The sequence below is a fragment of the Anarhichas minor genome, unplaced genomic scaffold (assembly GCF_050575085.1).
Source record: "Anarhichas minor isolate MPS153535 unplaced genomic scaffold, ASM5057508v1 ptg000007l, whole genome shotgun sequence".
Classification (NCBI taxonomy): Eukaryota; Metazoa; Chordata; class Actinopteri; order Perciformes; family Anarhichadidae; genus Anarhichas; species Anarhichas minor.
Genome location: NW_027466453.1, coordinates 4,519,891 through 4,546,349, shown reverse-complemented (window position 1 = coordinate 4,546,349; position 26,459 = coordinate 4,519,891). Strand labels below are relative to the sequence as shown.

The window sequence follows — 26,459 nt, the reverse complement described above, 5'->3', positions numbered from 1 at the left end:
TGCTTGCCTTGTCTCGTTCCTGCTGGACTTTCCCCCTCGTCTCTTGTCTTGTGCTTGGACTCACTGTTGTGTTATGATAACGATTCCTATGTGTGTTTAATAAACACCTGCTTCACGCTACTCTGCCTGGTCTGCGTTTGAGTTCTCTACCACACCCCGTGACACAGGATGCTTCTGCAAAAAGCAACACATGAAACGCCGGGTTGCCGACTCGCTTTGAGATAAACTGCCGGGAATAGAGATCCTGCTGCTGTGTATCCAGGGGTGCAGGTGTTGGTGTGTCTCTGACTCCCACAGCAGGGCAGAGAGTCTTTCAGGCTCCTCTAGCATGCAGAATAACTATTACATGCTAACTGTCCATGTGTCATGAAATCAAGATTTAGAATGATGTATTTTAAATATACACACTAATGTGACCTCTTTGGCTCAGGATGCGTTGGGTGTGTGTGTTGGGCCTCTTGTTGGTCCTGCTGCATCTGTCTACCTCCCTGCTGCTGGGAGCCTTCAACATCCAGCAATTTGGAGACAAGAAATCCTCCAACACGACTCTCATGGACATTATCACCCAGGTCTGAAAATGTTTTATTTTTTCTTGCATCCAATATTCCTTTTTTCTAAGACTGTATCTCATCGATATAAAGAGGATATATTTTGAACAGCGCTGAGTAACGTTAAAATACCACAAGGTTTACCCGACAGCTGGCCTCCCTTCAATTGCAATAAGTTGGTAGCACATTAGAAGTATGAGCATGTCGATAGATTTAGTTACAATACTGTATTGTTCAGAGGCTTTTGGAGATTAAAGGGGCACTCCAGCTATTCTTTTTCAAATCCATAAAGTTGGGGGACTCACAAGAGGTAGATTAAAAGATAATAATAGTAAATAAAAAAAATTGATCCTACATTTCCCATAATGTAGTCATTTCCTGACTTTGGTCTTTGTTAGTATTTGATAACAGCAAAGATTAAATAAATGAAACAAGTTATATGGGGGCAAGTGATTAAAAAAAACAAACATTAACGTTGAACCCTGTTATGACCAGTGAAGCTTTTAAGTGAGGAATTAGTGAAGTACCCCTTTATTACCTAGAACAATAACCATCACAGATTATTTAATTTGAGTGGAAAAGGAGATGTTATGTTGGTTCACCTCTTTTAGTTCTGTTTCTCTTTGTTCCAGGAGAACTCTACTTGAATGGAATGAAACTAAACAGACCACTAATATAATAAGACGGCACTGCAGCAAGAACTCTAATCAGATATGTGTTGTTTTCTGTTTCTCAGATTGTCTGTCGCTACGACATCATTCTGATCCAGGAGGTCAGAGACCCGGATCTGGAAGTGACCGACAGACTCATGACGGCCGTCAACAAGTTAGACTAACCACACACCTTATATAGTGCTTATATTACTACACACAGAATATAGTGACCTTCTGTAGAAGTTAAGTTGGACGGCTCATGAACTCACATTATGATTTGAGACAAACTAAATGATGCTCTACATCTGTGTGTGTTTGTGTGTGTTTACGCAGTCGTTGTCCTCAGTTCGGGTACATCATCAGCGGCCCTCTGGGTCCCAGGTTCTACAAGGAGAGATATCTCTTCCTCTACAGGTAAACAGAGAGAGACAAAAACAACCGATCCTCTGCAGGAATCCTCCGTTGAGACCCCACATCAGTGACCAGAAAACAAACTATTTATCTTTTGAAGTTATACTTCAGATCTGCACAGTGTCTTTGTCCTTATTGTCAGCGATTAGTGCCAGAAAACTACTCATGTAAAAGTAGCCAACATTACAATTCAAATACTCAACTACAAGCATTCAACATCATAAGTATTATCAGAAAAACATAAAGTATCACAAATATAACCACATAATGCAGCAGACTGAGCCCTGTCAGAGTAATAGATTACAATGCTAGATTATTATTGTTAGCTGGTCTTGGTGGAGCCAATTTGAACTAATTGATATACTGTTGGACAGTTTAATCTGTACCAATGCGTCATGTTACAATGTATGTTACATGTTTTATGTGAAAGCACAATCTGAAAAGTAACCTTAAGTAAAGTAACTGAAGTAAACCTTCATTGTTAATATTTGCCTCTGAGATGTAGTGGGGCGGACGTATTTAGTAACAGGAAATGGAAACACTCAAGTACAAGTAACTCAAAATTGTACATGTGTATAGCGTCCAAAACTTGCAGCAGAATGTAAACCTTAAGTTGACACGTGTTTCTGGTCCTATGCACATAGCTCACACACTGCTCGTAGGTGAAAGCAAAAAAGGTTTTATTGATCCAATTTCCCTCGTACAAGTTGGTGAAACAACTTCCTTTCTTCCTAAAAGTATCGCTGTTTATCTCGACACACTCAAAGAGTCCACAGATTAATCCACAGATTGTTCCACAACATAATCCACATAACACGGTTACTCCCCACCACTGGTTGTTATGAAAGATGGTTCAGTACAGATATTAGCAGATCAGAGTTTAAGGTAAATATGGGTGATCATGTGTCACATGCTGTGCTAGAAAACTCTACACTTTTGACAGCTTTTCGTGCCATCGAATGCAATTTCTCAACAAAGGCACTTAAAGGGCCAGTTCGATCAGGATACTACAGTGCCAAGAACAGGGAAAACAGGCCACCCTTACGACAGGTGGATACACACACACACACACACACACACACACACAGACACACACAGGTGTACATATACAAGTGTACAAATCCACTCCTCTTCCTGTATCTGCAGGATTGTGATCACTGATGACATAAAGAATGGAGTGGTGCCTGGCAGTGCTAAGGTCTACAACTTCATGTCGGCCTTTGGTCTCACCGAGCAGGAGGTAAAAACAACTTTAGCTTTAACTCTCTGTGATAGAATTCACATCAGTTGCAATTTACAAAAAGACCGGGTCTATTAAGAGCAGTTTAACACTTTGATGTTGTCGCCATAGAAATAAATGGAGTAGAACGGACATAGAACTAGGCTCTGGCTCGGTGCTACAGCGGGTCGTCCTTCAATCAGAGGATGGCTCCTGAAAGCTGTGCCTTCAGTGTATGTGTGGGATGAATGTCAGTTAGTCCTGAATGCTTAGTCCTGATGGACAGGTGGCATTTTGCATGGCAGCCCCTGCCATCAGAGTGTGAAAGGGTATGAATGGGTGAATGACATGTAGCGTTAAAGCAAGTACATTTAACATTTACATTCACATTCAAATCAATGTGGCAGGATAGTCAGAGCGTGGGCCATTTTTATGTGTGCCGTTGTCATCGTGGCCGGTGTAGCGGGCTAGTTTCGGTTTAATTTAGACTTCCATGGCAGGGGAGAAGATCAAAAATCTGGTTCACCCAGGGCTGTTAACCAAGTGTGGAGATGTCGACTGCATAATTTGTGGGCGTAACATCGTTTGACCTCTTCTCTGATTTTGAGGCGGCTGTAGCTCAGTGGGTAGAGCGTGTCGACCTCCAACCAGATGGTCGATGGTGTTAGGTTTTTAAAGAACAAAGGATGAAGGAGTCTGCAGGCCGCAGGTACTCTTCTTCTGCGAGCTTCTTACTGCGCACGCGCATCATAAGAATGAGCTGGACCCGGTCCAAAATTAAAAACAATATTTAATGTACTACACAAAGTTCACTTACAAACTGAATTAACTATCAATAGTAATGTTCTCGAGAGCAGAGACCACATACACGCATCTCCTCACAGTCCGGCGCGGCCAGTTAGCTGAAAATGAGAGCTGCAGTGATCTGAGGTAAACTCCCTAAAACATTGTCTTTTGTATCCCCTGAGAGTCGGAAAGTGTCCGATACTGTCATAAAACGTGTGAATGACCCTCCGTGGCGATTAGTGATTGGCTTCATTTGAAGTCTGCCCCCTCCCATTATCGATCCTTTAGCAAAACATCTTGGCTCCTCCTCTCTGTCCTGCTGGTCAGCTTGGCATTTGACCGTCCCACTGGCCCCATCCTCCATCGATGAGGTCGCCTCCATTTGCTGCTGCATGTCTGACACCTCACTCAGAATCCCTATCTGACCCTCAAAACTATTCTTAGTGTTTTAATACCTACAGTGACTATACTTCTATGATTTAATACATTCAATGAGTTAATATACTGTAACATATAATATCCTCTATAAGTGTGAATATTTGTAAACATAATACATTCCATATGGAAACATATTGTGACTAACATATTTATTATTGTGACACTTCTACTCACCACTAGGGGTGTTATTAAATCCTACTAATAATGCATTTAATACTGAAATTCTCCACAATGGTTACGAAGTGTAGAGAGCCAGAGTAAATGAGTAAAAAGGAAGTGTGTCAAGAGTGTGGATTAATAGGCAGAAATATAATATAATATTCATAACTGTGTTTTTATTAGTGTATAATGACCTGAAACTAAGGAGGCTTATGCTTTACTTAGCTTAGAATTTGTTTTTTTATCTTTATAGGAAGCGGGTCCTCTTCCACAGAGTCCACCATGTTGCACCGCCATGAGCCTTTCATGTTTTTGCATTAACTAAAGCTGGTGATGGGCACTGAAACTCAGTGTTAAATTGGCACCACGCTAAATGATTAAAGACCAGAGAAGTGATAAGCTCCAACGTTACTGGTGCTTTTTCTTAGTACGTTTTAATGTTTTGGTGTAGTTTATTATCACGCTGCAGGGAGCATCTCCTCTGCTCTGTCTGTCAGGGCTCATCTCCTTCAACTACACTCACACACACATGGAACTAAGTCAGCATACAGAGCACAGAGGCTGCGGTGGAAATATTTGCTCAAAGGCACTCAAATGGATCCGGCAAAAAACGTAGTTGACGAAAAACAGGCAGAGAACATAACACTAGGAGAATCACTGGAACGCTTGACACAAAGGACTAAGATGAACCAGCACAGAGACAGGGGAACACAAGGTTCAAGTACAGTGGGGAGGTGTAGGTGATGGGACACAGGTGGGATCAGTCAGGGGCGGGGCAGACAATCACAGTGGCGGGGAAACACAAAATAAAACAGGAAACACTGACAAATGATAAAGTAAGAAAAACAACAAAGGAGACAGGATGAGACAATACAATCTGATGTCTGTGTTCTTCATTACTGATTATTATGATTTATAAACTTCTTATTATCTTATTTATTTTATTGACATTTGAAATGACTTCATATAGGGACTTTGCTGTTGTACATGTGGTGGGGAATGCTCCAGAGAGAATGAAGCATCGGGTGTAGGGTTGTGAACGCAGCTCTCAGGCTGGCTCCTCCCCCAACCAATCCCCTAATCAGAGCCATCTTTCAAAAGGCACCAGTTGGCATGGCCTCATTCCTTCTGGGCCCTTGTCCTGTCTCTGTGGTGGCTCCTAGTGTTTTTTTTTGTGTTACAGGTATGTATTTAATGTGATCACTTAGCATGCCAACCATTATAAAATACAGCTGCCTTTAATAATAACTCTGGACTGACTTGTTGGTTAGAAATTATTTTTGAAGCTCCATCATCGTTGTGCCGTCGATGAGTGACTGCATATGTTAGTACCCCATAGACAAGGTAGTAAGTAGTCACAACCTTCATTTGTATTAGTTTGCAGCATGGTGAGCCCTGTTTGTAGGTTCACCTGCTGCTATTTCACCTGTTTTGCCTTGAAGTTTTAATTAATTTACATTGTTCAACCCAGTGATTTTCAACCACTGTGCCGCGGCACACCAGTGTGCCGTGAGATATCGTCAGGTGTGCTGTGGGAAAATGTCCAATTTCACTTAATCGGTCGAAAAGAATATTTAGTTGCTGCAAATAATTTGCCATTGTTGAGCGTCTGTCTGAGCTGCAATATAGTGGCTGGCTAAGTAATTAAATACTCTTCCATACCAGTGGGTGGCAGTAGGTAGCGCAATAATGACGTGTTAATTTAAAACAGTAGAATTAAATGATGCGCGGGAGAAGTTGCGGTGACAAGACGAACAGCGATGGAGACTCTGAACTGGGCCCTGGACAAAATTCTTAGTTTATGTTGGATAGGACATTTTAGGATATTAGATTATAATGTAGTCTTAGAGTTTTTAGTAAGGCCTTTTTAGCTTAATATGTAATAATTATTGAAGATCCCTTATTGGTTCCAGTAATGTTTTTGTCCATAAATATTCTTTCCTCTGCAGCTCTCGTCTCTGCAAATTTGACTATTTTCTTTGATTCCTTAAATAAAACCTTTGGTTCATTTTTACGAAACACGTCTCTGTCTCATAACAGTAACGAATCTGTAGGCCTAAATAATTCAAAAAGAAACGATATCTTAAGGTTAAGCTTATATTTCCTGGGGTGTAATTCCCCAGGTGGCGTTGTTGGTTCCTTCATTTCCCCCCGAAGGCCCCGCCACATAAACATTACAGTTGCTGCTCTAGAGACAATATTTGGTTGTATCTCAATTATGAATAATTTCTAATCCAGATTTTTTGTTTTTAAAATTCTATATGTTTGTAAAAGCAATTATTTAGTCATGAAAAAGAACAGAGTATTTAAGAGTAGCTCCTTGCTGTGATAAAATCCAACAAACCACTTAATGTTTCATCCTCTTGTCACAGCGTAGGAAAGCACATCGCTATTGTCATGGATCATTTATTGTAACCAGCATTAACTAGCTAGCTAGCTAACTAGTGGACAGCTGAGTAAGTGACTAGCTTGCTAGCTCCATCATGCTTTAATGCTACACTGGTTACAGAATATGAGCTGAGCTGCAGGCTGGAGGCCAGCGGCAGCTCTGGGTCTAACTCCGCCTTACTCCCCGCCACTCCAGGGAAGGACAAGCTAGCATAACTATCAATAATCACAATTTTCTTTTATACTGGTCAAATGAACACAAAACCGTTCATTGCGTTCTACTCCTATTCCATTTCAATGGTTTTCTCCTTGCAGCAGTGATGTAGAAGTATAGTGACGGCTTGGTCAATGCACAGTGACATCACTGTTAGGAGGTTACAGGTGCAACAGATTCTGAACACGAGGAGGTGTCAGTAAGGTGTTATTATGAATCCCACTGCTCTTCTTGGCAAGACCCGCCCTGCGCAGCCATTCAAGCGCAAGGATTGGCCAGCAACCATGCTCACCGAGGTACTGGTAGCCTGATTTGTTCAGGTTCTATGTCCTGACCAATGGGTTGTACTGGCCCAAGCTAGTAAAGGTCTAATGCCTAACCCTAACATTGTCACCAGCTACACAGGGCGGTTTTGCCAAGAAGAGCAGTGGGATTCATAATTACACATCAGTGTATCAAAGTCCACCTCCACGCACCTCTAAAACTCACCAAATAATCAGATTTTATGGAAGGTTTAATACTGGAAATTCCCAGACCAGCCGAGCAATAGTTCAGCTCAGGGCCCCAAATAATGCAGCACATTTATTTTTATTTTTTTTTTTTTTTAACAGTTTTTGTTTGGATTGTCGACTATTTTAAATCATACTTGCACACATGCTTGGAAAACGGTCATCAGTTTTGGTTGATGGTGCTGAAACTTGCAAAACCAGTACTGTATGTAGTCCTTTAGTGATGCAAGTGAAAAGGGTATTTTGATGACTTGAGTTTTACAAAACATAATAAACCTGTTTTCTGTCTAACCGAGGACATTTTGCTGAAGCTGGACCAACTAGAAATTGTGCCACAGGAGAAACCTACAACGTTTTCTCTCTCTCTCTCTCTCTCTCAGGCATTGGCTGTCAGCGACCATTTCCCTGTGGAGGTGAGGCTGAAGTAAAAGGGTACCTGAATCATGAGTGCCAAAACCGTTGCAGAGACCTCCACGGTGAATTGGGATAATGATGACTCAGTGGGGGAACCCGCTGCAACCATGCAGCATTGAATTGACTAGACCAAAATAAAGAAATTATTTCTGCTATTCTGTTTTATTGTCATTTCTTTCAATGTTTGAAGCAGCACAAACAAAAGTCCATTCACCTTTATTGTATCAAGTAGCAGCAACATTTTCAGAGGTATGTATCGAAAACGTTGCACAAAAAACTAAAGCTATCTGCATGTCGTGACGCCAGCAGTAGTAGCAGTACGTCTGTCTCTGTTGCCTTGAAACCGAAAGAGACTTTATGAGGATCATTGTTAAAGATAAAAATGAAAGTGACGATGTGATTTTTAACAGCTTCAGTTCATTCCTTAATCACACGAATCAATCCTCTGTTTCATGAATGACACTCTTGGCAATGAATCATTTCTGAATGCTTTGAAAGTTCTCTTTAAATAGTTGGCTGCCACAGTAAAAAAAATGTAATTCCAGACCCTGCTGTACAGAGCCCCTTGTGGCAAATTTGTATAAACTAAATTAGATATATTCTGTACACAGTTTCCTTCAATGCAGGGCAATAAAAACATGTAATTTAAACTCTTAAAATCATTTGAGGATTTCATAAGTAACAGTTATGTGGCAGTGTGCCGTTTCAGAATTCGTTTATTCAGTAATTAAAGAAAATGTAGCCTGGGAGGAATCAGGACTTTCACTTCGTTGAACTGTGGGGAAAATAAATATAAATGTCCTGCTGAGAAGGAAAAACCAGAGAGTAAAGCTCTGGTGACTTGATGGCAGTTATTGTAGATTTAAAGGCGGTGCAGTCATTCATGAGCATGTACACTTTATAAGGGAAAGAGTTACAGATTAGCTCCATTTAGGAGTTACCGACTACTAACCAGCACTTTGGTTTAATAAACGATGGTGTGTAAACATAACAGCTTTTAAGTCAATATGAAAAGGGTGCGTAACAGATGCAGATCAGACAACAGAGTCCAGCTCAACATGTTTATTCAGATTAAGAACAGATCAGAAACAGTCATTCAAATGTCACACAAGAGGAGATTTAGAGGTAATGAGGGCAAAGTCACCACCTTATAAATATCTATCCTTAAATGACATTTTAAAAAACCCGGTGACACCACCAGAACTCATCAACTCCACAGGTCAAGCAGAGTAGATTTAAATTCACGCTCACTGGAGCAGAAGGGTGCGTTTAAAGCCTGTGTGCCACATCCTCCCTCCAGGCTCAACCCTGAGACTTTGCATATTTAGCTCTTTGCCCCCAGGGTGTGCTTGTCGAACAGGTACTCCGCCATCTTGTTTTTGTTGGCGTCCATGCGGGAGAGGTTGGAGATGTAGTCGCCCAGCTTCTTGATGGCCTCCACCTGCTCGTTCAGGTAGTGGGTCTCCAGGAAGTCGCACATCTGAGGAACGGAGACGAGAGAGAGAGAGATTACTACGCGTACAGACGAATGCTAGAGCACACGAGTTTGTGGTGTAGCCGGGACCGTCTTTGGCAGACCACGCGGCACTGATTCACACTTACATGAGGGTCTACGTTGTCAGAAGCCAGTTTGTGCAGGTCCAGCAGGGCCTGGTTGACGTTCTTCTCCAGCTGCAGGGCGCACTGCATGGCCTCCAGCCCGCTGCCCCACTCATCACGGTCTGGTTTCTACGGAAAAACAGTCAATTATAGCAGACTGAACGGTCATGATAATAATTGGTGGTAAACGGGAGGGACCGAGTGTCCCACTGCTGCAGGTTAATCCCAGTTTATTTGTCCTAGACAGACAGACTGCAAGACACGTCTCAACGGGGCCAGTCCTCCAGTGTGTACCGACCTTCAGGTCCTGGAGGAAGATGCGTCCTCCCCTGTTGTTCTGGAAGGCCAGCAGCTTCTGGGCGTGCTCCCTCTCCTCGTCGCTGTTCTCCTTGAAGAAATGGGCGAAGCCGTCGAGGGCCACATCGTCACGGGAGAAGTAAAAGGCCTGTAAACAAGGGACAAGAGGGGAGGAAGAGCGGAGGTTAGAACTGTGATCAGCAGACGTCACCATTATTTAAAAAAGAAAACGGTTGTGACAAACTGTAGTTAGGCAACAAAGTAGTTGTCAGGCACACAAGTCATAGTTTTGAAAGGTCTAGTCCAGGGGTCGTCAACGTTTTTCAGGCCAAGGACCCCCCCCCCCAACTGATAGAGAGATGGAGCAGGGACCCCCGACTATTTATATTGTGTTTTATATTAAATGGGCCTAGTACCATCTATATTGTACATTCAATACTAAGCTATTCGAATAATACACAGGTTCATATATTCATGTTTTTATTTTAAACATGTTCAAGGTACAGTGAGTAGGGTGGCCGTGCCACTGCCATTGATAAGCATAACTTGTCAGCTGATACCAATATCAACATTGTCTGTCAATTGCATGATAATCATGCATACAAGCTATTCAAAGTGATGTTTTTTTAAACAGAAATGTGGAAACGAAAATGAGTGATGTCCCATTAGTGCCATGCATAAACATACCTGTTATCTTGCATACAATACTGAACTATTAAAATAATGGGCAGATTCATGTTTTGAAAAAAAAAAAAAAGAAAGTCTAATCAATCAAAAGTTTCGTGGACCCCCTGTTGAAGACCCCTGGTCTAGTCGGTTTGGACACAGACCAGCGTCACGTTTGAAGAAGTTAAGAAAACAGCATAAACATGACTCAGCATGTTTCACTCAGTGTGGCGAGTGGGGGATAAAACACTCCTTATTTGGCAACCATCAGATAAACAAGTGAGAGATGCAGAGAAACAGTGCTGTCATACTGCATTACTTATAAAACACCATCAATTTAATGACAATTGTATTTTATATTTATTCTTCTAACAGCCAATGTTTTTTTTATATCAAGACATACAATAGATGCAGATACTTAGCATACATTAATACATACTACGAAGATACAATAAATTGAAGTGTTCTTCTCACCATGGAAGTGTAGGTGTAAGAGGCGAACAGCTCCATGTTGACCATCCGGTTGACGGCGGCCTCGCAGTCGCGGTGGTAGTTCTGACGGACCTGAGACTCCATTGTAGCTGGCGTTTCTTGCGGGTATCTTCTCTTGTTTTCTTAGCAAAACGGTACAAAAAATAGCTTAACGACGACTTTCTCGGTAGTGTTCAAGTAATAAAGGTTTGTCGTGTCCAGAATGCAGAGTAGAAGAAGTAGTACGCGGGACAAAGGAAGAAGTTCCGTTCAAACACTGTTGAAGCAAGAACTCCTTGTGGTTTCTCTCCCTGGTGTGAATGGTAAACGTCTCGCTCCGCGGTTTTATACCCTTGCCAGAGCTCGTGACACACGTTACGTCACTCCACGCATTTCCGCCAATCACTGAGCTCAGACAGCGGCAGAGATGTGAGACGAGGGATGAGGTCGCATCCCCCTTCCTCATTCGGGGAAAAACAGGTTTTTCATATTCCATTGATTTATTCACACGTGCAATGACGAAGCACTTTTTGTTATTATCTCAAAAGACAATAAACTGAATTATATTTGAATGTAAATTCAAAGACTGAATAGGCTGAGTGTGCAATTTATGTGTGCAAAGGTGGGTTGTGAAGTTATCATTTTCCCTTTATACAAACAGCATAAAGATATAAAACTGTACATTTAGATTTAGAAAACTGAATACTCCTACATATAGACACAAATCCTCTACTGTTGTATAAACTACAATACATCAGGACATATTTAAATACAAATAGAAAACTGTTTCTGGTCTCAAAATCGTTGAATGCAAGTACTTGCAACTGCAAATGATAAACATCAGAATAACTTCCAATCCTCTGTTTAATAGTGCTCTTGACTTTTTTATGAATTTTGTTAACAGAGATTATATACTGAGTTCTGGCCTTGCCTTCTCTCTATAAAGCGACCCAGCACTGGGTCGCTTTATAAATAAGTTGTTCACTATACATGCACGCGCAGAAGTACAATGTATGTACTACAAGGATCATTGTTAAAGATAAAGTACACGGCTAAAAACGAAAGTGACGATGTGATTTTTAACAGCTTCATTTCATTCCTTAATCACACGAATCAATCCTCTGACAACAAAATCCATCATTGCTTCAGATATTTCAGGCTAAATGTAGATAAAACTGTTAGATCACAAAGGCATCGCCCACTGTGGGCTGTTCAAATGCACCCAGGGTTACTTTCATTAGTTATGGTTCATGAAGGTACAGCAAGACTAGGCACTCGGTGGAGACCGGCCTGTGGCAATAACTGACTGTTCACTAAAGCCCTCCCCCGAAAAGCAATTGTCCAATCACCGCTTAGCAACCGTAACTGGGCACAGCAGGTCTGTGAAGCTTTGGCTAACTAGCAGACTGAATATTTCACAAAATATGGTTTGATGGTAAATTGGAACGGATTGATGTTACTTTAAATAAAGTATTTAGAAATTTGGATAGAAAACATTTATGTCACTGAATCACTGGTGTCTGTCAAGGTTCAAGGTTAAGTTATTGTCATTGTCCAACACAGGGTTAGCAACAGAATGCAGTTGTTCCTTTCTGCTACATGAGTGAAACAAACAAACTACTTATTATGGTGAGTGTTCCACCAGCTTGCTGGTTGAACAGTGAAGGTGAGCTGCTGCAGGGAGCTGTACTCAACCATCTTAGCACAATTGACACAAATGAACATGTGACACCGAATGCGTTTTTCAACTGAGTGCATCATTCTATTAGTTTCCCCTCTCTCCTCTAGCCCCTTCTCTTTTTAAGCATCTCCATATACATGCCCAGCGACTTCTGAATGGAGTCTTTGGTGATGAAGTTGACAAAGTGTTTGATGTCGGCGTCTCTGTTGGACGTCAGCTTGTCGATGGTTGGCTTCCTCATCATGGACTTGGTGATCGCTCTGGCGTGGTCTGTGAAGTGCACAGATCAACAATTGTTCTCCAACTGTCTTCATCATTTTTAAACACAACACATGGTGAGGAGGATTTATTTTCACTCCTGGCACCTAAAAAATGGCACAATGATCTTATGTTACTATTTTGAAGTTACATGCATACATACATGAGTGGGGTGAAATTTAGCGTCAAAAGCATTATTATTCTTGAAACCTATTTTTGTTAAACAGTTGGAGAACAATTAGATACTAAATAGGATGTGGGCTCTGCAGGATGATTGTTTCCTTGGGAATGATGTGCAGATTTTTAGGCCCTCTTTTTATCTCGTAAAATAATGTATATAGCTGCCATGAATAGTTTACAATCCCTCCCCGGCCCCCCTTAGGTTTGGGCTGAGCCCTGGATGGCTCCGCCCCTGCTGTGGAGTCCTGCAAATGTTACCTATCAACACAGTGAGTTGGTGGTGAGTTGAATAATTCTAGAAACTAAATCAAATCAAAAGCAGAAATTCTTTGAATTTCTATAATAAGACTGCCACATTGTAGCCGACACATAAAACCACTGTGAGGGCCAATTTTTCCGAACGTGTCTCCTTGACCTGAAAACCCCGATCCCCATCCGCAACACACCTCCTCTCTTCACCCCTCCCCTCCAGCCTGACCCGGTCACATGCACTGTGCAGGTAAATAAAAACCTCCCGAGAGAAGTTGCAGAGGAGCCTCCGGGGATTCACACAAGCAAAGCCTCTGTGCCCTGCTCACAACAGGCCTTCTCCTTCCCCACACGACTCACAGAAGCAGGTAAATATGCACCTCGGACTCTTCTTTCATGCAAAAATGTTTTTAATCACAGTAACATGGATGAATTATTTAGTACAAAACTATAAACCTGTTTGTTGTTGTGGAGAATCATCATTCTTGCAGGCGATCCAACACTATGCACAGATCCTACTTGATGTCACAGGAACACAGTATATGGTTTTTAATCTGACTGACTAAATGTAACTTACAGTCACATTTTATGTTGGATCACCAATACAAAACACCACCACACTCCAGCTGATGATATTTTACAACCTTTGCACCCTGAATCACCTCCGCACCAGCGTAACCACGGTAAAAGGATAATGTAATCTCCTGCAATGCCGGAGGTAATATTTTACCCAGGACCCTCTCTGCAAACAGCAGCGCATGAAACGACTCAGAGTTATATAAACCTGCAGGAATAGAGATCCTGCTGCGTGTGTCCAGGGGTGCAGGTGTTGGTGCGTCTCTGACTCCCACAGCAGGGCAGAGAGTATTTCAGGCTCCTCCAGCATGCAGTATAACTATTACATGCTAACTGTCCATGTGTCATACAATCAAGATTTAGAATGATGTATTTTAAATATACACACTAATGTGACCTCTTTGGCTCAGGATGCGTTGGGTGTGTGTGTTGGGCCTCTTGTCGGTCCTGCTGCATCTGTCTACCTCCCTGCTGCTGGGAGCCTTCAACATCCAGACATTTGGAGACAAGAAATCCTCCAACACGACTCTCATGAACATCATCAGCACGGTCGGGAACTGTGTATATATATATATATATACTTTATTCTTTCTCTCTTCCTTCACTTTCTTTCTCAGACTGTGTCTCATTACAAGAACCCACATTTGAAGTGTAAAGACGATATATATTTGAACGGTGCTAAGTAAAAGTTGAGCCCACATGTTGCCTCCCTTCCATTGCAATAAGTTGATGAGCACCAACTACCAATGGAGATTAAAGGAGCACTCAGGGAATTTTATTTTTTTTCACATCCGTAAAGTTTGGGGAGACTCACAAGAGGTAGATTAAATACAAAAACAAAAGAAACAAGAAAAATGCATCCTACATTTCCCACAATGCAACCATTATCATTTTATAATTCCTCCAGACCCTCCTTGCCTGGTAAATATCCATGGCTTTTAAATTCTACTTTCCCAGTTTGTAACGCATGTTTTCAGTTTATACTATCCAAGCCCGAGCTCACATGATCCTAATGACATCACTATGACATCATGGGGGTCTTGTTCTCCTCCAGTGGCACTGAAGACATCATATTGAGAGTGTTGTGGAATATTTCTAAGGCCGTCTTGATCTGCTCATTATCTAGTTTCTGCTAGATGCGTTCAACTGGGAACCAGTTACGGTTATCAAGGTAAGATGAGACTTTCGCCTGCAAGTTCCTCATTACTGCATAGTTTTAACCACATGTAAGTTTCGTGTTCACAACACGGACACACAGAGTTCAATATATTTTGCCATTACAAGAGGTATTTAAAACCTTTTAACTACTAGGCCTGTTTTTAGCCCCCTGCTCGGAAATTGCATACTCCTACTCCTTTGAGTACACTACCCAAACTACAAGGTCTATTTTAATAATTTTGATGCTAGAATACTGGTAACACTTGTGAGATGTGTTGATATACATTGATTGATGTATATGTTACTGGTTAATATAGAAAAATAAGAGATTACACAGCTGAAATTGAAAACATTCAGCTCCGCCTGGAAAAAATGCACTTTCAGTGATAAAAAGTTATTGAAATAATGCAGTATGATCCCTAAAAACTTTCTTAAGTCATAGCATAACTGATCAGTAGTTATTACAAAATGGTTAGAGTGGAATAAAGTGAATAATAAGAGGTTTTTATTACAAAGGGGTCAGGCGAGGTCATCATTTTCGAACCAGCTGTTGCAGCTCTTACATTGTACTTTTATACACTATATAACTATATATTTCACTTTCTTTATCACTCATATGATTCAATACATCCAAATACAGATAATAGGAATCATATTCATATTCATAACATCATCAGAGCCAGTTTTGGCTGTCATCTGTAGGATTTTCTCATTGCATGGGTGTGTGTGTGGCTGGATCTCAGCCTATCCTCGGTCGATTTCCAAAAACAACCCCTCCTTAGACGCGTCACAGGCTTAGGAAGACTCATGCCAAATTTGGTGGCGATCGTCAAAAGATTTCGTACAATAAAGTTGCCAGAAGTGAGGCGTGTACCCCGGCGGAAATTTCCGGTCGCAGGCAGTCTGACCACTCGCCCAAGCCCCCTTGACCGCTCTTATTCTGGAAACAAGTCGGAAGTCAACAGTATGCAGTTGGCAGCAATGACTACAGCTTTGGAACGGAAATTCCGCGACGTTATTATCCATATTTTGAGAAAACTTGGGCGCATAACCACGATTTTTGTCGGCGAAGTTCAGCATGAAGGTACGTTTGATCGGGACACAACGGGTTAGTGCTTCTACGGATCGTAAAACAGAAGTTAGTTACGTGTTCCGCCACGTGTGCTAATGCTAATAAATGCTTTGTATGACTGGGTAGCTGTTAGCATGAGGGTACAAACATTGATTTACTGTACTCATAGCGCCGATTTCTGGCCCGGATTTGGTGCTTTTATGCCACGATATTGTTATACTTATATGAGTAGCCTATAGTTGTCTTTGGAGTTTATAATAAGTGACTTATATGATGTTGTTGTCCACACGTTGCTATTTCATCCAAAAAAAAAAGTGGCCGTGTCCACACTACTGGCTAATAATCATGCTATTTTCCCCATTTGATTTTGGGGTACCCTCAACACGAGCGCCCCCCAATTGGGGGGCGCTCGTAGCCAGAAGGTTAAAGTGGTACTTCCCATGCAGGGCTCTACTATAAGGATTCTTTAAAGGGACTCTGGTGCTTGGAAACAATACCACTTTCTTCCACAGGGGTCGCCAAAAACAAAACAAGAAGTAAGCGTTAAATAAAGAATAAACATGGCAATTAACTTTGGTCTTCGTTGTTATTTGATAACAGCTGATCAATAAAACAATTTGTATAGGGGCGAGTGAAAAAAAACATTTGAGTTGAACTAGTAGAATTAGTGAAGTGCCCCTTTACTACCGACATTAATCATTACGGGAAAGAGATGAATTGTTGGTTCTCCTCTTTAAGTTCTGTTTTCTGTGTGTTTTATGGAGAACCTTACTTGAATCAACTCATATAATATGACACCGCTGCTACGAGAACTCTAATCATATGATTAGGATATACGTGTTTTGTGTTTCTCAGATTGTCCATCGCTATGACATCATTCTGATCCAGGAGGTCAGAGACAGCGATCTGTCAGCGACCAAAAAACTCATGGAGCACGTCAACAAGTTAGACTGCACCTTACAAAGCGCACATGTTATTATGATAATTACATTTATTATGATGTAAGATAAACTAAATTATGTTTAATCTGTGTGTGTTTTGGCAGAGGTTCTCCTCAGTTCAGGTACAGCCACATCGTCAGCGAGCCTCTGGGTCGCAGCTCCTACAAGGAGAGATATCTCTTCCTCTACAGGTAAACAGAGAGAGGCAAAAACAACCAATCTGTTGTAGGAAATCCTCCGTTGAGACAGTGAACAGAAACCAAATTTACATTGTTGGATTATTACTGCTGATTTTAACCTTGTAGCTGGTCTTAGTGGAGCTCATCTTAACGTCTTGATATGCTCTGGGGCAGTTTAATCTGTAACAATTCGTCATATATTACAATGTATGTCATATGTTTTGTATGTGAAAGCTCAATCTGAAAAGTAACAGTGAGTAAAGTAAGTAAACTAATTGTAAACATTTATCTCTGAGATGTAGTGGAGTAGAGAGGTATTTAGTCACAGCAAATGGAAACACTCAAGTACCTCAAAAAAACCTCAAAATTATACTGAGGCACAGTACTTGAGTACATGTACTTAGTTACTTTCCACCACTGGTTTAAATAAAGCCGGTTCAATATACATATTAGCAGATTGAAGTTGATGATCATGTGTCACTGTGCCAGAAAACACCACACTTTTGACCGCTTTTCGTGCCATTGAATACAATTTCTCAACGAATTCACTTAAAACCTCTTATCACTCCTGTAAAATTTGCCTAAAACGCCTATCCAAGACGTACCCAAAGTAAACTGCCAGCTCTTATTGAACCATTGGGAGTACATGTATGGTTTTAATCTCTATTGAAAGGTAACACTCTAAAGTTTCTAAACAATCACTAAATAATCACTGTAAGTGCTACTAGCATTGAGCTAATGAAGCTACAACACACCGAAACAGAAGGCTTTTATTTCCGCCTGGATGATTTTTTTTGGCCAACAGATGCCTGCAGATAACCATGGCTGGAACTTATTAGCTGGAAAACACAATGGTACCATAGCATGAAGTCATAGTACCTAAGTTCAAATTTGATAACAATACAACAGAAAATGAATATTTTACACATGGTTTACTAAGAGTACATCAGCTTAAAAGAGCATTTGGAAGATAATAGTCACCACTTCAAAATGCACAGACTACAATAAACTGTGTCCGAATTCAAACTATAGTTTGTTCATGTTGATATATGGTTATCTACAACATATTTAACCATTGTCAACTTTTCTCACTAATTCTCACTAACTACACTTTGGTGTTCAAGATCGGTAACAAGTACCTCACTGACGGTGCGAGATTTGAGTTCGCAAACATTTACCCAGCTTGCTTTGCGTGAATCTGCATATCGTTCTCTTCGTAATTTCATTGGCTATAACGAAGCTGAGTTTGAACAAGATATGTTGCAATTGGCTCGAGCTTTACTCAAAGAAGAGAGGCGGGCATTGTCTTTCAAAGCGGACTCTCGTTGGCTGTTCCAGAATGTGACCAGGCTATGGAAGCTCCTATTGGGTCAAATGAGGTGTCAATCTAACCGGCAGAATGCAGCCTCCATTTTGAGACACAGGGTACATCCCAAGTCTCTTAATTCTCATTTCCTCGCTCCTCGATCCTCGCTTGAACCGGAAGTTGTTCTGCGCCGCCATATTGACGGCCGTCCCAAAGCTCTTATTTAGCTCTGAGGAGTGAGGATCGAGGAGAGAGGAGGGATCTCTGAGGAGCCATGAGCGAGGACCCACGAGAACAGACTTACAGGAAGTCTTTTAACGGCCGACACGCCCCCTCATTGTTCATCTGTCATGTGATTGGACGCTGCAGCCGATCGGACTGATGAGATTTTGTTCAACATGTAAACAGTGAAGACGGATCACAGAATAAACTCAAGCTTTATATTTGATTCGTTTTCTGATTTAACATCTGGTTTAAATAAATGTTCATTGTAGTCTGAACAACAAAAGGATCACAAACAACTTTCTACATTTATTAGAAAGATTTGTGTTTTCATGATCTGAACTTTTATTATGGAAACAATTAAAGTCAGAGGGAACTAGAGAGACAAAACATATATATATATATATATATATATATATATATATATATATATATATATATATATATATATATATATAGAGAGAGAGAGCTGGAGAGACTAAACACTTTTTACATCATTTATCATCATTTCATTCCTGATTGTCGGGTTTGATGAGTTTTATCATTTCAGAGAAACAATAATCATATTCTGGGTTATTTAATATCGACGTCACAATCTGAATTTCAAAACGTAGACGCAAATAATTCATAAATAAGACGATCGCATTCCGCCGGTAGAAATGGATCCTGTGCTTATAAACAGAACACAGGACACAGTTTGTTAACAGACTACAGAGAGAAACACCTCTACAGTGGTGATAACTGTGTGTCTTTATGAGTTATTAGTATTATTAGTTACTATTATTAAGTACAGTGATCATGTGAACAGACACAAACTTATCAAAAGTCTCTCCAGCTGTTAAAGCCGACTGACAGCTGATCCAGCTGTGATCAACTGATCCTCCGTCATCAGAAACAGACGTAGCTTCACATGACACAACTGAGGAAAGGACGTCTCATGTCTCTTAAAACATATTTCCTCGTTCCTCTCTCCTCGCATGGTTTCCTCCATGCATCCCTGGTGGGAGGGACTAAGACGCAAGGAAAGGACCCAAGTGAGGGAAACGGGGATGCAATTAAGAGACTTGGGATGTACCCACAGAGACCGGCAATGTTTACATGTTAACGGGAGATATGACTAAAATACATAGAAAATTATCAATATCTACTGGCTAATTTGAAATGATGCAACAGCACCCCGTGGGTGTTTATGGACGTAATAATGTGTTTTGGACTAAATCTTTTACTGGATTGGATCGTGTGGACCTTTAGCGATCTAGCAAGACCGTTTTTGCTGGACTAGCATGCATGACGGAAACGCTATGAATCATAATCGGTGAGTCACGGCAATATTTGATCGGCTATTTTTGGAGTGTTTGGTTGACAGAGACGTTAACTGTACCTGCTGTTGTGATTGTATCTTGAAATGGTTTGCATAAATCGAATTACAAGAACCGGAGCTTTCTAATGAGATATCGCATCAGTACCTGTCTTGAAAGAACAGTTGTGTACAGTCAGAGTGGCAACAGGTTAAAGGGCCAGTGTGCAGGATTTAGTGCCATCTAGTGGTGAGGTTGCGGATTTAAAGCAACTGAATACCTCTACCTTCACAAGCGTGTCGGAGAACTATATGATGGCCTTCAGGTAACAGTAGCCACTATTTGGTTTGTCCCTTCTGGGCTTCTGTATGAACATGGAGGTGCAACATGGCGGACTCCGTGAAGAGGAGCATCTCAATATGTAGATATGAAGGGCTCTTTCTAAGCTAACGCAAACACGATTCTTAGTTTACGGAAACATAGTTGTGAATATTATATATTCCATTTCTGCCAATAGATCTGCTAAATCCTACACACTGGCCCTTTAAATAATCACCAAAGTGTGTTTTTGAATGCAAATTACTCACAAGACTGTTGGGAAATGAAAATTAATTTAAATTTTGAATGCAGAATAATCCTATGGCAGTTATACCTAAATTATTTTCCTTGGCAAAAAAAAAGAAAGAAAAAGGCATGAGACATCTGCACACCACATTCACCCTTTCATGATTAAGCTGCCCCCTAGTGGTCGGCCCCAGAAGGCACAAGACTTACTTGTTCAAAAGTAAAAGTTTTTACAGGCAGCAATAGACGTGGTCAAGTAGCATCTTTCCTCTGCAGGGAGCAGACGGTGTCCGTGGCTATAAACTACACCTTTGACGACGGCTGCGAGCCGTGCGGGACGGACACCTTCAGCCGAGAGCCCTTCGTCGTCATGTTCACCTCCAAACAAACCGGTAGGCCCCCGAGGGAGTGTGGCAAGTCCAATTTTTTTCTGTCATACACCAGTGATGTCGATTGCCTCATTTATTAGGCAATCAACTGAGAACTTGTGTGAGATTCTGAGGTCACAGATCTATTGGTCACCAATGGTCCTTAAAGAAAAACTCTAAAACTTGTGAATTCTTACTGCCAAACAGTATTTATGTCAGCCAAATAGTGTTGGCATCTCTTTTCTGCTATATATAAAAAAAATCTCAACTTTCTCCTTCACGCATCTCCCCCTTCATTCACTCCTTCCTCCTTTTTTATAGCTGTGAAGAACTTTGTTCTGATCCCCCAGCACACCTCTCCAGACTCCGCTGTGAAGGAAGCCGACGCCCTCTATGACGTGGTGGTTGATGTCCGCGCCCGCTGGAACACCAATGTGAATGCTCTCCTCCAGAAAACACAGAAAAAAAAGAGTGCAAATGATGATTAATTTGTTAAAATATGAGATGGTGGGTGGTTGAAACGATGTATCCTCTCCCTGCAGGACATCGTGCTGCTGGGCGACTTCAACACAGGCTCAGTGTTGCCAACTCCTCAGTAAGGAAAGTAGCTATTGGCTGTCCTAAAAGTCGTTAGAAGTCGCTAAATGATGTCATCGCCTAATTTGCATAATTGTAATGAGCGCTGTAGGAGAGAGGCGGGAACAGCGGCGGCTTTGCGCATGCGCGATTCATTTGCAGTCTGGACACGGAGAGTGTGTTGTAGCTGTGTCTCAAGCTGTGTCTCAATTCAGGGTCTGCATCCTTCGGAGGCTGCATTCGTAGACCGGTTGCGTCACAGCGCTGCGACTAGTGCTGTCCCATTTTGCATTTCTGTTGAAGAGTCCTTCAATGCAGCCTTCTCGTCGGAGATTTGGAGGATACATCTGATGTATGCTTCGCGGCCCAGCATATCCCAAGATGCATTGCGTGCCGGTGCGCTATTACCGGCAGCTCGGCTGCCTGCATCCGACCGTAGTTAAGCCTTGTAAATTAACTTTTAATAACTTCACTTTCAAACCTCAGAGGTTGAATAATATCTTACTGAGTTTGTGATGATTTTACAGATGATTTATACTTTATAGCATGTACATAAACGGACCAACGTGAGCTCAGGTAGACAGGTTGTGAACCTGAAATATCACTTTAAGTCCGGAAACGTTTCAAACGTTGAGATTAACTACACGAATACACTGAATTTGAGTATTTTGCTGATTCTGTTCATGTTTTGTTACAGAGAGCCAGGAGCTGAGGGGAGAACGATGGACAAACATTCAGCAGCCGTAGCTTTGAATTAAGACATTAGTCCATTTGTAATATCTCCATTTGACCATCCTGTACTTAAGGTTACAGTTACATTAGCTCTCATCCTGTACAAAGCCTTCACTAATAAGACAACCAGTAGATCCTTCTCATGTGTTCATGTTGCCGTCACAGAGATGACAGTTGTGATGTCACCTTTTTATTTTATTTATTTAAATTGACATAAGACATCCATGTAAATGATTTCTATGTGAATATGTATATATTCTGCTGTGTAAAATGTGTCAATCTTCTAAGTTTGCATCCCTGTGTGAACATTATTGATAAATGTTTCTCTTTTCATCAATTTATTTAAAAAATATAAAGTATATGCACATGTGTTACTGAGAGTTAATAAACACGTTTGCTGACATTTGTTTTGCTGCTGTTAATGTTAACTGTCTTGATTGATTTCCTCTGCCTTAGGATTGCTATATATATGTACATGTAAATATATATGTATGTGTGAATGAAATGAAATAAAGTTATTGATAAATGAATTTAATTACCAGAACTATAACTGATTGAAAATTAGTTATTAGTAACTGATTTAATTAACTGATTATTAATATAGAAAAACAATATTATGAAAAAGATCTATGAATTAATTATTGAATATATGATAAAAAACTGATTAAAACACTAAACTAAAACCTTTCCAGTATATGTACTGAATAGGTTTTAGTTTAATGTATTTATATGTATATATATTTATAATCCTGCTGAGCAGGGATTTTAGGGACGGGGAGCAGCAAGAGGGGGGCGGGGCGGGGCGGGAACAGCTGTTGACGCAAACAGGAAGTCCTCTGTGGCGTAGGCCGTCTCATTTCGTAGACCGCACGGTCTGGCCTATGCGGTCCTCAAAGGACGTGGCCCAAGTAGACCGCGAAGGCTGGGTCCTCCGAAGGATGCAGACCCTTAATTGAGACACAGTGGGTCTCCTCTTTCTGCAGCTGAGACTGCTGCGCGAGGGGCTTTCACGTCAGAGTCAAAACACCAGAAAAGTCTCCAACAACACCAGAAAAAGTAGCTAGATTTGTCGCTAGTAGCTTTTGACAAAAAAGTCTCCATGAGGGTTTGGAAAGTCGCCAGATTTAGCGAGAAAGTCGCCAAGTTGGCAACACTGCACAGGCTGCAGTTACGTATCGGGCTCCGACTGGCAGCAGATCCGCCTCTTCACGGACAAGAGTTTCCACTGGCTGATCACCGACGAGGCCGACACGACAGTGTCACACACTAACTGCCCTTACGACAGGTGGACACACATGCATAGACACTTGCATGCACACACACAGACATACGCGCAGACTCTTAATTCCAACCCTCTTCCTGTATCTGCAGGATTGTGGTCACTGATGACATGATGAAGGGAGTGGTGCCCGGCAGCGCTGAGGTCTACAACTACATGGTGGACTTGAAACTCAGCCACAGTCTGGTAAAGACAACTTTAGCTTTAAATCTCCTCTATGATAGAATTCATATCAGTTGCAATGGATTAAAAAAGGTTGGGTGTTAACAGATGTAGCTTGTACAGCAATTCTGGCGTGTGTACCCAGTGCTAACCCAAAGATGTTTGTGGAGGAATAAAAGAACGTGGGGCATCACTTCTGTTCAGTGGAACTCTCCTTGTCCAAAGTAAAACTTTATTGACAACACACAATCGAGAACACATTGATTCGTGTATGTTAACATTGGGTCTATTAGGAGTTGCTTAACACCGGCTGGGGATCGTGTTTTTGCTCAACCCTATTAAGTGGGTAGAGCCTGTCGTCTTCTAGAACGTTGGCTATATGTTGGTCTTTCGTTCCAGCAGCAGTTCGATTTTTTAATGAACACCTTTAGAGGTTTTTATCTTTCTGATGTCAATCATGTTTTATATGGCATTGTCTGGTGTTATTTATCCTTTGTAATGTGATTTTGTCTGTTGTGCATTGTGGACTGTGTCATCTGTACGAGTTTTGGGTGGCAAATGAGTTTCCCCACTGGGGATTAATAAAGTTTTTCTAATCTAATGTGACTGGTTCTTGTGAGTTTGTTCTTATCATTGTGTTAATTACATTGATTTAGACTATATGCATTGTATGTTAATGACGAAGCATCCCGTCATGCGCGTATTCATGTATCTGCGCTCTGCAGTTAGTGTAATTGTAGCCCTCATAGGTGTTGAGCTTCATGTAACATTATATTTCAAATGTTGCAGTGTTATGTGAATACCCGGTTTTTACACGAAACAAATAATAAGCCGTAGCTGTGGCGTCATAATGAGGTTATTAGGAGGTGGTTCAACTGTAGTAGGACAGCACTGAAGGCCCGGGTATAAAATACACGGCATGCCACTAGTCAATTGTAATAATTTGGTTGGAGAAAATCGTCTGAAAAAACGTTCAACAGTTCTTCAAGTTTTTTTTTTAATTTTCCGACATCTTTGTAGTATTGTTTTGAAAATGTATAACACTGTGGATCTGGCTTATGTGAGTTTGTGGTGTCTTGTAAGCAATAATGAAAACTATATTTTAAAGCTTTTGATGTGAAATGCCATTCTTAAATGTTCTTGTGAATCTTGTTAGAAACAATCTGAATTAGTATGTTAGTGTTATTAACACTGAAGAGGACATAATTGTGTACCACGATATCTCAATATATGATGTCATTACGATATGATTCTATTAAAAAGGCGATAAATTGTCATATTGAATTACCACCCAGTGTGTCGACGGTGGCACACGAGAACTACCAAAGTGTTTTCCAGATTTCCAGTGGCCAGCATTGTGAATGCACGCTGCCCCCATTTACTTTACTTCATCGAGACTTTTCTCCGATTTTTGATCCTCCGTTCGCCATGGAGGCATGCGAGAAAAATCAAATTTTCTTTAAGAATTCAAGGTAGCGCGGGGCGATAAATTGAAACACAAATGGTCATTTTGGGGGTGAAGTATTCCTTTAAAGACATCACCCCGGGTCCTGAGACATGCTGGGCATAATCATTAGTTGCAGCCTCAGGCCATGTCCACACTACTACGTTTCAATTTGAAAACGCATATATTGTTTTGCTACGTTTACACTGAGCATCCACACTACGTCAGAGTTTTCGAGCACCGAAAACGGATAATAATATCCTAGTAGTACAAAGTTATCAGTATAGATAACATGTTAAAGTGTGATATTTTGGTAAAAAAAATGTTTGCTTTGTCTTCATTCTTCCTTTGCTCTGCCAAGAGGATGTGCATCCTGTTAAACTGGATGTGAGAGATCATGAGACGTCTGAGGCGTTTGTTTGTGTTTGCCACTCTGCCTATTTTCACACGCTGCTCTATGTAGTAGTGGGCGTGCAGCATTTATCAATATGATGTATAATAGAGCATTTATTATATGTCCTGCAAATCCTACAAAAATTATATTGAAAACAAAGAAATACGCGTGCAGAGAATGCACTGTGTCCATCTCTTGTCATCGAGCCTTGACTGCATGCAGACTCGAAAACAGAAATGATTTCACACCAAACCAGTTTGTGTTAATGTGTCACAGTGTGTTAGTCCAATGAGCTGACACTCCACATAAACAAGCCTCATGTTGTTATTTCTGACTACATTACCCATGTACACTAAACTATCATTATTATCTTATCAACATAAGTCATATTGTAGATGTCTGCTTTAATCACTAGTAGCTAGTGAGCCTACCATAGCTTATATCTCCTATCTAATATTATCTACACGTCTAAGCGTACAATTAAAATGACAGAACAATGCTCACACAGTCACAGTACAATAGTGTTAAGAGATTGTAGAAAAATATGAAAGCATAAAAGTATAACCATCACAACATATAACTTGTTTACACTTTTTATTACTTTTTATATAAGAAAGTCACTCAAGCCTCATATAATTCATCCTGTTCAAACAGGATCAAACCAGTTAAACATCCTGATGTTGATCCAGAAACAGGATGACTCATGTGTGAGTGACGCATGATTTTGAGGGAGGTACAAACCTCAGACCAGCATAAAAAGCAGCTGCAAAACTGAGAGAACAGAGTCTTCACCCTTCGGGGTGACTGGAGTCTTCACCCTTCGGGGTGACTAGAGTCTTCACCCTTCGGGGTGACTGGAGTCTTCACCCTTCGGGGTGAGTAGAGTCTTCACCCTTAGGGGTGACTAGAGTCTTCACCCTTAGGGGTGACTAGAGTCTTCACCCTTAGGGGTGACTGGAGTCTTCACCCTTAGGGGTGACTGGAGTCTTCACCCTTAGGGGTGACTAGAGTCTTCACCCTTAGGGGTGACTAGAGTCTTCACCCTTAG

At 41.1% G+C, this 26,459-nt stretch overlaps 1 protein-coding gene across 1 annotated transcript in view; it reads left to right on the top strand.

Annotated features, from left to right (window-relative positions):
* Nucleotides 1-431: 431 nt before the first annotated feature.
* LOC142945239 (deoxyribonuclease-1-like) overlaps nucleotides 432-26,459 on the top strand; it is a 40,723-nt gene continuing 14,695 nt past the window's right edge. The window contains exons 1-8 of the mRNA XM_076086658.1: nucleotides 432-569; nucleotides 16,802-16,890; nucleotides 16,992-17,078; nucleotides 20,733-20,848; nucleotides 21,146-21,258; nucleotides 21,367-21,397; nucleotides 23,294-23,417; nucleotides 23,504-23,597. Of these exons, the coding sequence (XP_075942773.1) occupies nucleotides 432-569; nucleotides 16,802-16,890; nucleotides 16,992-17,078; nucleotides 20,733-20,848; nucleotides 21,146-21,258; nucleotides 21,367-21,397; nucleotides 23,294-23,417; nucleotides 23,504-23,597 (792 nt within the window). The remainder of the gene's footprint in view (nucleotides 570-16,801; nucleotides 16,891-16,991; nucleotides 17,079-20,732; nucleotides 20,849-21,145; nucleotides 21,259-21,366; nucleotides 21,398-23,293; nucleotides 23,418-23,503; nucleotides 23,598-26,459) is intronic.